Source organism: Diorhabda sublineata, chromosome 9, assembly GCF_026230105.1.
Source record: "Diorhabda sublineata isolate icDioSubl1.1 chromosome 9, icDioSubl1.1, whole genome shotgun sequence".
In the NCBI taxonomy this organism is placed as follows: Eukaryota; Metazoa; Arthropoda; class Insecta; order Coleoptera; family Chrysomelidae; genus Diorhabda; species Diorhabda sublineata.
Genome location: NC_079482.1, coordinates 16,547,177 through 16,560,088, shown reverse-complemented (window position 1 = coordinate 16,560,088; position 12,912 = coordinate 16,547,177). Strand labels below are relative to the sequence as shown.

The window sequence follows — 12,912 nt, the reverse complement described above, 5'->3', positions numbered from 1 at the left end:
ATATATAAGTTTTCTCTCCGTTTTTTCCAGATGCCACCATCGAATTCGATGGACAAATCTAGTAAATGTGAATATTCGAATATACCCTAGATTCATGGAACGAATTTATCATCAATACATGTGGAATTTTGGAAAATATATCTCGAAAATAGGGGAAATATGATTCTATATGGAATAATATATTATAATGGGATTCTACAGATCGAATTCAGAATTTAAATATTTTCATCTATCATCTAATCGGTTACATATTTTTTCCTTGTAATCCAGTTTGACCTCGGTATAAATTCAACTCTATAAATCGTAATTTACAAATTATATGGATAGGATTAGCATATTTTATATCGTTGCATAAATAAAAATCATTTCAATGTATTTCAATACTTGGGGAGCTGCAACAGTATTCTTAGGTTAACATTCGAGAGGGTTGTCGTATTTTTGGCCTTGGTAACACTGCCATGTCCGGTGTATACTTCACATTAATGAACTTAACCTTTACCACAACATTTTCGTCGTGATTAGTGTGTTGATTAGTGCAGTTGATTACAGTTACTAACAAAAAAAATGAATTAACGCGTGAACACTTTCGTTCAATTATTATTTTTCATAATTTTCGACCTATAATATAATGACATGAGACATCAATAAATATATCAGTGTAGCTCCTTCCTATAGTACTGTAAAAAACTGGTATAATGAATTCAAATGTGGTCAATGATGCCTCTTGAATTGAATCAGTATAGGCTGTCTAAAATATGTCGATTTGCCTGAGAATACCGATGGTATGCTGGAAATAATTAAACCAGATCATCAAATGAAATTTAGTCATTAGTTTAACTAGCTTCAATAATGTACTACATTATCTTTTGTTCGTGAAAGCAATTTGTTTCCGTTGAATCCCGTATAATCCAATTACAAAAACAAGACTTGCTTCTACTGGTACATTGAAATGTTGAGTGAATTTGCTAAATAATGCATTTGAGGCTTGTATTTGAAGACAAGTTAAATCCAATTAAAGTTGTACGCATATGAAGCACATCGAAGCAAATGGTTACTTTTTTATTTCGTATTCCTGGCAAATCGGCAATACTGGCCTTTGAACAGTGTAAAATCATCAACAAACAATCATGAATTTTTATCCAGCCAAAAGGTCGCGTTGATAGGTTCGGCTCCAAATAATTTTTTTGTCACACAACATCAAAAGTAATCTACTAAAATCTTTCAACTCTAGAAGAAACACCTACCTCAGTAATGAATACACTGTTTACACTACCACTACACCAACACTCACAATTACACAGTCTGACGCGCGTTTCGATAACCAAGTTATCGAGACTGAAGGTAAACGGTTATCGAAACGCGTGTCCGACAGTGTAGGAAGATACACTGGGTTTACCTTCATTCTCTGAAGACGAAAACTTGGTTATCGAAACGCGCTTCAGACAGTATAATTGTGTAATATAAGTATTAGTGTAGTCTAGTTTTCAACGAGGTTAAACACAAAGCTTTTATAATAACGTTGAAAATATTAACTGTGCAGAAATGAAAATGAACATCTTACTGCACAATCGTTTATTATAGAATTAATCTTAGGGAATACGTTATGATTGAGATAGAATCGGTAAAGTAGTTCAGAAAACTTATGAGAATGAATAAAAAAAAGATGACAAAAAATAGAATGAAAAGGAAAGATTTCCAAAATCCTGGAATGAGAGCATTCGGAAATTGAAAAAAGAGTTGAGGTCGAGTTGATAGAACGTCCGGGGCGCCACAACATCAAAAGTAATTTACTAAAAACTTTTAAAACTAGAAGAAATACCTACCTCAGTACTAAATACACTATTTACACCACCACTACACCAACACTCACAATTACACTGTCTGACGCACGTTTCATTGACCAAGTTATCGAGACTGAAGGTAAAGGGTTATCGAAACGCGCGTCATACAGTGTAGGAAGGTAAACTGAGTTTACCTTCAGTCTCTGAAGACGATAACATGGATATCGAAACGCGCGTCAGACAGTATAATTGTGAGTGTTGGCGTAGAGGTGGTAGGGAATAGTGTATTCAGTATGAATATCACCAACGGTTCCAGAAATTCCCACTTACCTATTTCACTGGGAATGGATATAATAAATACTTAAAACTGAGGGTATTCATTCATTGAAAATGGTAAAAATCGTAGTCTTCAACGAGGTTCAACTTAAATATTACAAAACTTTTACAATAACTATGAAAATATTTACAATGCGGAAATGAAAATGAATATCTTCTCTCAGCACAATCGTTAATTATAGAATTAATCTTAGGAAATGCGTTATGATTGAAATAGAATCGCTAAAGTACTCGTAGTTCAGGCACCTTATGAAAATGAATAAAAAAAAATATTCCAGTGAACACCAACTAATAAAATGAAAAGGAAAGGCTTCCAAAATAGTGGAATGAGAGCATTCGGAAATTGAAAAGATGTTTATGACGAAGAAAAAGGAGAAGACGGAGACAGCTTATTAATATATTTTTGAATAATTGTATTAATGTTTATTCATAATATATCAAAACTAGAACACTATTTTGTGAAGGTGAATTTTTTTAAAATTAATCTATTCAATCACTTCAAATTGTCGATATGTTACTGAAATTCAAAATATTTTGCATTTTGTGCTTCTTAATTCATTGTATCACTTCCATACAAGTCTTCCTTAGAATTAATCCCTAACACCAACTAAAATTGGTTTGTCAAAGCAATTTTAGAAAACTTGCCAGAAATTAACTTTCGAAACATGTTTTGGTTTTCGGAGGAGAATCTGATGTTTCCCAAATTTGTTAGGAAACTCCAGCATTTATCTTTTTCAGATTTGAATGACATTTATAGATAACCGGCTAAAGTGAAGAAATTCGTCCATCTTATCTCGCTAATATTTTCAATTGAATAAATTTACAATTAGATCAGTAACATTTTCGAAGTTTAAAAAAAATTTCATTCATAAGTAAACTAAATGAACAATGAATAACTTGATAGGGTTGAAACAATCAAAACTAAAATTAAAACAAGTTTCCTTACCTAGCTGATAAGTAAATAACACACTGTAAATCACGAATTGAATTAACTGTAGTTTAAAAGTAATTTCACTCATTTTTATGAAATGTATATTTGACAAAATTTTCAAGATTCCTTATCGGCGGCACTTCGCTGAATCTGGAACGTGAATGAACGTCAGTTATTACAGCGAAACCTCAATATTTGTCACATATAGTAACAGTGACCATGGGCGTCGCTTATAAAGAAGGTTGATTGTTAGTGAATGAGTCAGAAAAACAAGGCAAGGATTATTTATCTTTTATGACTATTTTGCGTAAGAGTTCTAATAAGAGCTTAATTAATATATTTCTGTCATATATGGAGGTAACTTTTAACGACAAAAAAATATAGTTTATCCAAAAAGTAGAACACAAATCATTCGAATAATTTCAGTAACACTTTTCGATGAACCATTTCCTCGAACTATGTGAATAATATTTTAAACTTACCCAAAACTGATACTGAATCTCTTCTATGTATGTAATGCAATTTTTTTAGTATATGGAAAGAAATATATTGTGTCAAAACAAAAATGGAGAAGTATAACTACCAGAGAAAATTATCAATGAAAGAAGATATAAACATAGCTTATTAATTTTTGAAATAGCCTAAAACTGTTTCGAAATACTGACATTTTATAGCAATTTTATAGACCTAGATCGATAATTTTTGAAACCAAAAAAGTAATAGTAGAAGGAAACCTATTGAAGAAGGAGGAGAATATTATAGAAATAAAAGGGAAAATAATTTACGGGAGATTTGAGGTGGGTAAGGGGAAGAGTTTTTAAGGAGGAAAAAACGGTTTCTTGTAAAACTACTATGAAAATAAGTCAAATTGTGAAGCTATAGGTAATATAAAGTTTTAAAACTTTTGTATTCACACTTTTTTCACATAACCTGAAAATTTATTTGAAAAGTTGGAATAACCAAGTTTTTGATTTTTAACAAAATTTAACAAAAAACATTTTTTTGCGAAATTTGGCGAAAACGTAACATTTTATGTCTCAATTATGCCATAATATTTTCAATCGAAAATTCTCTCATCAAAATATCAACTTTTTTTAAAAAGTCGGTGACTTTTTTGTTTGTCAAAATTCCTACTTTCTGATGGTGTGAAAAAAATTATTATCAATATGATAAATTTTCTCAGATAAGGCAAAAAAATCGAAAAAAAAAACTCACATAGGAAGACTAATTTGTATAATTTTAGGTTACTTATTAAAATTTTACACGCTAATTATATATAAAATTCCAATAAATATCCAAAAATTGTACAAAAAACTATTTTCGGATGCGAGGTTTTTTTCGATTATTCGTTTTTTTCGTAATATTCGTTACACTATCAAAAAGTAGAAATTTCAACAAACAAATATTAATATATTTAAAAAAAACCGATATTTTGATGGAAGAATATTCGGTTGGAAATTAGGGTGCTTTTCCGATATCAAGTCAGAAATAGTATATGTCACAGTATTGTGACATAAAAAGATAAGTTCTTGCCAAAAAAAATATTTCATGTATTAGATAAAAATGAAAAACCAAAAACTTTGCTATTTAACTATTCTTCATCGGAGATAGTAGTTTTACCGGAAATCGAGATAAACCTTTTTTTACCATTAAAAACTCACCAGTTTCCATTTTTATTACATTCTTCTCCTTTTTTAATGTGTTTCATCCTATTTTAATTTTTATTCACTTTTTATCATTCTTAAAAGCTTCTATTGTTTTAATTATTATTATTATTATTATTATTATTATTATTATTATTATTATTATTATTATTATTCTAAGTTCTATTATTGAGAACAATGGAAATGAAACTAATATAAATGAACTATGAACATTCCTTGTAATGATACATACAAGGACTGATTCATTTACCCATCCCTGACTTATTCACAATGAAAAATAGGAGAAGATATATTTTTTATTATACAATATAGTATCAATTTTTTGACGTTGAAAATATTCTCTAGAATTTCCAAAGCGTCTCGAAAAAAAATTGTTTACACTCTACAAAGTTTGATTTGCCGACCAAAATCATTTATTTCTGTTGTATTCTTACTTGGATGAGTAGAAAATATGATAAAATTTGAAAATAACAAAGGAATCTGCCACCATTAGTGACGTTCCATTGCTGAAATTAGTAAGTTATGGCAATAAACAATAATATGGACAATATTGCTATAATAGAATCAGAAAGGGTCAGTCAGAAAGAGATGAAATGGTTCATAGTTTTCATAGGATCACTACCTCGAATTTCAATTTTTTATGTTTTTTTTGCCATCAACAATCAATTTTTTTTATATAACTTGTCATTTTGCAAATACTATCAATAACATAATCGTTTCTCATATTATAACTTTTTATATTTGCAGTTACTTTTCTTGTGGGAGTCTTTTAGAAGAAAATTTTAAGTTCCCAATTTTAATAAATGTTAATGTTTCATACTTTTTAAAATTAATATTGGGAGTTTTGTTTGATGTTAGGGAATGATAAGATGCGTTATTTATAACAATGACTTAGTTTGATGGTTGGTTTGGTAGGAGAATATCGGTAAGCCATTTTCAAATAATGACACTGTCCTGTCTTCGTGATAATAATTTTAAAATTATCAAGTATTTGAGTCCCGGTATGTCTTAATACTTTGCAAATATTGTTGTCAATTTTAGTCGATGCGTCATGAATTGTTGTAAAGTCTTCTATGCCTAAAACCACACTCCGTTACAGAACAAAAGTGTGTGTGTTTGAACATTCACAGTCATACCCTGGATACGTAAAAATGTTGTTCTGATTAGTGTCCAATGCTGGCATCAAATTGGCATCATGATAGTTATACACTATTTGTCGAAAAATATCTTTCAAGTGTACATCATAGTTATAGATACATGAATAATCCATTATTACTAATTTTCCAAGAAAATGTTCTGAATACCTACTAAAATATGGATGGAAACGTTTTTAGATTTTACTTCTGTACATGTTCAGCTCGGCGTTACCATGGTTATGAGAGATCAAAATCTTCAATTTTTTATTTCAAATTTGTATATAATTTGAAATGGCAAAATTACGAAAATTTAATTTATTTCTCTTGAAAACCTACCGCATCTTTTTCACACTGGAAAAAATTTTTAAATTACTTTTTATTTATTTCATTTACAAAAATATGAATAACTGAGCAACTAATTAATCAACAACGTAATGAACAGTTGAAGGAACCAAATCATCTTATGTTTTGAAATATTCTTAAGGTGGCCATAGTTTTTAAGCACCAAAGCAGGACACAAAGCCGGGTTTTGGTCCGAAAAAATTTATATTGTAAAACAGTTTGTATTCATAACCACACAAAATATAATACCAATTTATTAGACTTATATAAAAATAAGTGATATAAATGAAAAAATAAATTTTGAAAATATTGTACGAAATTATTGATATTTATCAGAGGAATGAATAGCTTTTACTAGCTTTGATTTATTTTGAGGCTTTTCTTCATATCAAAATTTGAATCCAAATACTAAAGCGGGACATTAGGTTGAGCCCAAGGGAATTTTGGGGATACGACACGATAAATCGGGATTTTTTACTGCAGCAAGCGGGACGTCTGGTTACCTTGAATATTTTTATTTGTTTTGAAAATATCGCTGACTTTGTGTTTACAAAAATATAGTTATTTTCTTGGTTTGTTACGTATGATCCTAATTTACGTTTTCTCAATTCAAATAATGCCAATGTTGCGTCTTTATACTTTTGCGTCTTGAATTATTTGCAGACATTTGGAATTTTCTAAATCTTAATTGGTATCATGGTAGAAGTGCACATATTTTATGCAATATCTTTAAAAATAGTTTGTATTATTCTATGGATGTTGATGGACATTTCCAATTTACAGATATTAAATTAATTTTATAGGTGGAATCATGTTTAAAAATTTGAATCAAATATCTAATACAGAAAAGGAGATAAAATGAATTCAATAACTCACTAAACTTTTTTAAACTTATAATTAGTTATTCGAGGTCTTATAAATTTGATTCATAATCGACTTCAAAAGGAATTACATTTGGTGTTATAGTTTTCTCTGCCACAATTTTGGTTTTCACTTATCACCATGAATTTAGTTTTCTCAATATATATATAGTGAGTCCTACATTTTCACATTCTCGGTTGATCCTCTCTAATAGAATTTGAAAATCTTCTTCACTCTCAATCATTATAGCAGTATCATCGGCGAATCTTAAGCTGTTGATGAATGTTCCTACGATATTTACCCCCTCATTTCTCTCCTCTAGCACTTTCTGAAATACAAACTAAGAGTATAGATTGAATAGTTGTGGTGGAAGAACGCAGCCTTGACGAACTCCCTTTTGAATTCAGAGTTCGTCTGTCTTCCTGTCCTCAGCACGCATTACTGCCGTTTGATTGTAATAGATATTTTTCATTAATCGTATGGATCTAAGTTCATAGTTGTTAAATTCTCTATAAGTTTATCATGTTGGACTTGATGGACTATCAAAGGCCTTCTGGAAATCAATGAAACAGACATATAAATTTTTGTTGTATTCTCTGCACTTCTGTAGTAGTACTGTGATAGCGAATACTTCTTCATCAAGTTTCTCTCATATTTTCGATATATTCTCTGCTCGATTATTTTTAGAGGCACTTTTAGGGTGTGGCTCATCAAACTGATCATCCGATATTCGTCACAGGACTAAGTGCTGTTCTTTTTAGGCATAGGAATGAATACAGATTAAAACCAGTCTTTTGAAATTTCTTCTGTTTTATAAATTTTGTTGAACAATTTTGTATGATGAGTTAAGTTACTATCGTCCAAAGCCTTCGAGCATTCTATTGGAATGTTGTCAGGTCCGGCTGCTTTTCTGGTTTTCCACTTCGGACTTGAGAATACATAGCTCTTCCGTATGTCCGCTTGATGTAATCTTTCCAAGTCTGTTTTTGTCACCTTCTGTCAACTGGATCTCTCCTTCAGTGTTGTTGTGATTTATTGATATCTTTTTCATTAAATTTACAGTTAATTCTTTCAGTTTTCTTAAGTAGATTAAAGTAATCATGTTTATTGTTTAATTCTTACATCTCACGACAGCTCTCATCCATCCATCTTCCTTTGGCCTCTCTTCTGCGGTATTCCTCTTGTTTCTTTAATTGTATATATTTTTGTGGGCTATTGTTTTTTCTCTTTTGAATGCTACTCCAATATAATCCGGACAGCTCCATAAGTTCTTTCTTCAACATACCACTGTTAATAATAATTCTATTTTTAATAGCACACATTGTCTGCACTTTCAAATTTCATTGGATAGAAACAGATTTGTAAATGCATTTTTTTTAAAAAATTCGGGGATCTAATTTACTTGTCTTGCACTTTTTCCCTGTTAATTTACAGACGCAGTTGAATAATAAATTATTTATCTACTTATCTTATCAATTATTAACTCTTCTCCTAAAAGTAGACAGTATGGGAAATACCTCCTTATCATACTATTATTGAGGTAAGATAATTTTCCTTTATTTTATATGATAAAACAAATAATTATGGTTCATGAAAATAAATCTAAACTAATAGACTATAAATGTGTTTCAAATGAGTTAAATTGAATTCAAGAATTGAAAATTAATATATAGGCAACCAAAATCACGTAAAAGTATCACTAGACTCTTTTTATTTAAAAATAGCTTGTGTATACCATCCCGCTTTAGAGGGTAATGTTTTGACCACACTCTCTGTGAAATTTGACGCTCTCTATCTTCCTTGTGAAACTCTTTTCCAGATGACTATACTTTCCGGTACGTTTTCGATTAGCTATCTTATCTAAAATGGTATATATTTTCCAATAATTGAAAAAATCTGAAGATTGGATAACAGCATAGGAGATATGTGCGAAAAATATCAAAAATTTTGTTGTGATATTCTGTTTGAACTGAAAAGTAGCTATATGTTTTGTTTGCTATCAGCTATATTTGAGACTTAATAATTTAATTAAATCTGTTGCAGTAAGGATCTGTTGCAGACAAAAAGCCACTTAGGTTTTTCATTTGTGTAGGGTTTTTGGGAAGTTTTTCGCTTCTCTCACTTTAATCCCCAATAAATTTTTGAAATCCCTGTAGAGGTATAATATTTATTTGAGGTTATTCTGTGGAATAACAAAACTTGACAATGTGTTTAAACATTAGACGAGTGAATTATGGACACTAACCGATGATGTGGTCTGCAGTTTCTTCCTTCTCCAAACACCAGAAATATTCTGTATTATCCGTGATACTCATAGCATGGAGATGGTAACTTGAACGATCAATTAAAAAATCAATCAATTGTCGTATCTAGCGTCTGTTTCTATCCATCTCCGTCTTTTAAAGTGACTTACGAGAATTGGCGATTCTCCTATTATAATAAATATCTTTGACAGCTTTTACAGTCACATGATAAATTTTTCTGTATAGTTTCAAGAATTTTATTATTTTCACTACATTATTCAATCATTTTCTTAGGTGAGATAAAGTTCGCATGCAGATATATGTAAACCTTTAATGGACCAGAGTTCATTCTGCTTATTTTTAATATGCCTGAGGGGAAAAAATTGGATACCAGACTAGTTAGTGTTTTCATGAATCTAGTATGTTCTAGTCAGTTCTTTGAAAACTGTGCTTGAAGTTTTAGTTTTGAAAACTTTTTTTCCGAAAAGATACGGCATAATTTGCGAGAAGCACTTTTTAGTATTGGATTCATTCATATGGAAAATCTGTTCACACTGCTCCATGATCAGAGAGACCTGAACTAATGACAGTATAATCGTTGGATTCCGAATTATACGATGTCAAGATATATTCTATAGTACTAGAGCTGGTCTTATTCCGGTTGGTGCCGTTATCTGCATGATCATACAAAAAGAATCAACAATTGACTGTAGTCATTCTTGACCAGCACACACACTGCTTTTTAGAGGTGAGGACTCTATTAAGGTCAGTAGCTTGTGACAGAAAGTATACACTTCAGCGTCAGGTGTTCTGTAGGCGATGCGTGTTGAATACGTTATAGTTTATCATCTTAGCTGTGAATTGGAATTCATTTATCATCAATTAATCAGGGTTCAAGCTAGATAGCCATCAACTAGAAGGAGTTTTGATCCTACTCTGACAGTAAGATTCTCAGTCAAAGTTTAGCAACGACATGCATTCCAGTACATACTTGCAATTTCCTAGCAAAACTCCCTCTTAATTTGTCTTTTGAGGTCGCCCAGGATTTATTTATGCTGCTTTTGGATGTAGTTTTGAACACTTGGCTTTTCCCGTTGAGATATTCCTCGAAGGATTCTTAACATTATCGGTCTTCTATCTAATTTGCCAGCTGCGCTCAAGTGCCTCGATAATACAGTTTTGCACCCATTTCAATCGCACCAGCAATCACTTTGCATTCACTCTATGGCCGCTAGGTCGGTAATGTAATTGAGAGATGGTGTCAAATTGTGTGAACCTTATAATAATAGTTATAATTATTATTTCTATAAGTAACTAGCTGACCCGGCGAACTTTGTTCCGCCTTAATGGCAATAAATAAGCAGTTTTTTTTTAATTGGAAAAAATACAAAAAAATTAAATACTTACATTAATCATTCATAATTATTTCTGTATTTTAGTACATAGGTTGCTATTCATTTAAGTACCTTGTGATACACGACATTTTTTGTTTTATTATCAGGCGCAAAAACAAACAACGCAGATGGTCTTCCGACCCGTGAACATGCCACGTATAATTGACCATGGGAAAAACATGAATGTTCTAGATTGATTTAAACCACAAACTTTTAAGGATTGGCCTTGTGATTTGTTGATGGTCATGGCAAATGCAAGACGTATCGGAAATTGAAGTCTTTTAAATTCAAACGGCATGTCGGTTGGGATCATCGGTATCCTCGGAATGAGAACTTCCTCACCTTTGAATTTTCCTATCATTATCGTAGCGTAAATTACATTGTTCATCAATTTTCTAACCACCAAACGCGTACCGTTCCACAGTTTTGGTTGGTTTATGTTTCGAAGCATGATTACTACGAAGCCAACCTTTAGGCGTAAATTGTGCGGTGGTAAGCCAGGCACGTATAAAGAGTTTAAAAAATCAATTGGATAGTTGGTGGCTTCATCTTCATTTGTGACGCAGTCAATAGATTTGAATGAATGCATTGTTCCAATGATCTTATTTTGAATTATGTAGTTTAGGTCATCTACATCTTTATTCTTAGCCGCTAAAATTGCTCGCTCACTCAACCATTCATTATTTTTGTAGTAAGAAATAATTTCTGGAAATACATTGTTGATAAGTCTTTTGATGAGACAAAATTACAGAAATTATTTGGAAATAATATTAATCCGCTCGAATCATCGACAGGTACTTGACCATAGTCAGCAATTGCTCCGAGAAATCTTCAGCAGATGTATCATTAAGCAATGTACTCTCATGTTTGTTGTCAGTTGCAGTTTCTTCACATAGCGCCATAGATTTGAAGATTTGAGGCAAGCGTTTATTTCGTCGGCAGCTGTAGATCTTGGAACTACTGGCAGTATTTGGCGGAAATCGCCAGGCAGTAAAATCATTGCTCCTCCAAAACATCTCGAGTCATTGCGTAAATCTTTTAATGTTCGGTTAAGTGCTTCTAATGCACGTTTATGCGCCATTGTGCATTCGTCCCAGATGATGATTTTCGATACCGCCAAAACTTTGCCCATTGCTGAGTGTTTTGCAATATTACACGTTGTTTCTTCAATAGTTTGAAGATTTAACGGTAATTTGAATGCTGAATGTGCCGTACGGCATCCTTCTAACAATGTGGCTGCTATTCCAGAAGAAGCAACTGCAGCCGCTATGTTAGATCTCGCCCGAACAGTTGCTAAAACTAATGACATGAGGAATGTCTTGCCAGTTCCACCAGGAGCATCTAGGAAATATAAACCACCATTTTCATCATCGATTGCCTTCATTAAAGTATCATAAACTTCCTTTTGTTGGTAATTCAACAGGGGTACATTCGTTTGAACTACTAAATCTAATTCCTGGTGATCATATTCACGTTCCCGTTCGAATTCTCGATTAAATGCGTCATTAATTTCACGATATGGTGCTGGCATTCCTAACCTGATTAATAAATTACCGCACATGAGGTAACACATATCTTCGATCGAGAGTCAAGCACGATTATGTATCTCCTCATTCATCTCAATATCGTGATTTCTGGAACTGACACGAATTTGATGTAAAATATCTTCTGATATATTATCCTTGTATTTGTGCCACAGGTTACATGGGTTTGATGGAAAACATGTCGAAATTATGATAGCGAATAATGTGCGTATCTGACTTGGAGATGCAGAGATAATGGCTTCAGCGATTGTCGTATCCCAATGACTATCGTTTTCTAATAACTTCAATTCTTCACATACAGCACGATATGTTGGAAATATTACACCATTAACAGTTCGTAGTGACTCAAATGACGTTGGCCCACGCACATTTACCAGCAACAACCGCAAATAGAAACATTCGTTATTCTTTGGATGAACTGTATACATACGACCAAGAGCATCAGTAGAACGCACATCTGGATACCCAGGAACCACATCGCCTTGCTTCCGTCTTTACAAATTCTTCGATGAAGCATTCCAAGTATAATAACGTGGCATCTCCGACTAAAGCAAAGTTCGTGACAACTGATCGCTTTGGCAGATTGCAAAAAAACTGGTCAATGTAGTTGCTGGAGGTTGTTCAGCACGTCCATTTGCCCAATGCAAACGCTAGGATGCAAGCTGTAATCATTCCTGCAA

At 32.1% G+C, this 12,912-nt stretch overlaps 1 protein-coding gene across 2 annotated transcripts in view; it reads right to left on the bottom strand.

Annotated features, from left to right (window-relative positions):
- LOC130449029 (carbonic anhydrase 9-like) overlaps positions 1–3,283 on the bottom strand; it is a 45,042-nt gene extending 41,759 nt beyond the window's left edge. For both annotated transcript variants that reach the window (XM_056786663.1, XM_056786662.1), the window contains exon 1: positions 3,064–3,283. In XM_056786663.1, the coding sequence (XP_056642641.1) occupies positions 3,064–3,136 (73 nt within the window). In that variant the 5' untranslated portion in view covers positions 3,137–3,283. The remainder of the gene's footprint in view (positions 1–3,063) is intronic.
- Positions 3,284–12,912: the final 9,629 nt, after the last annotated feature.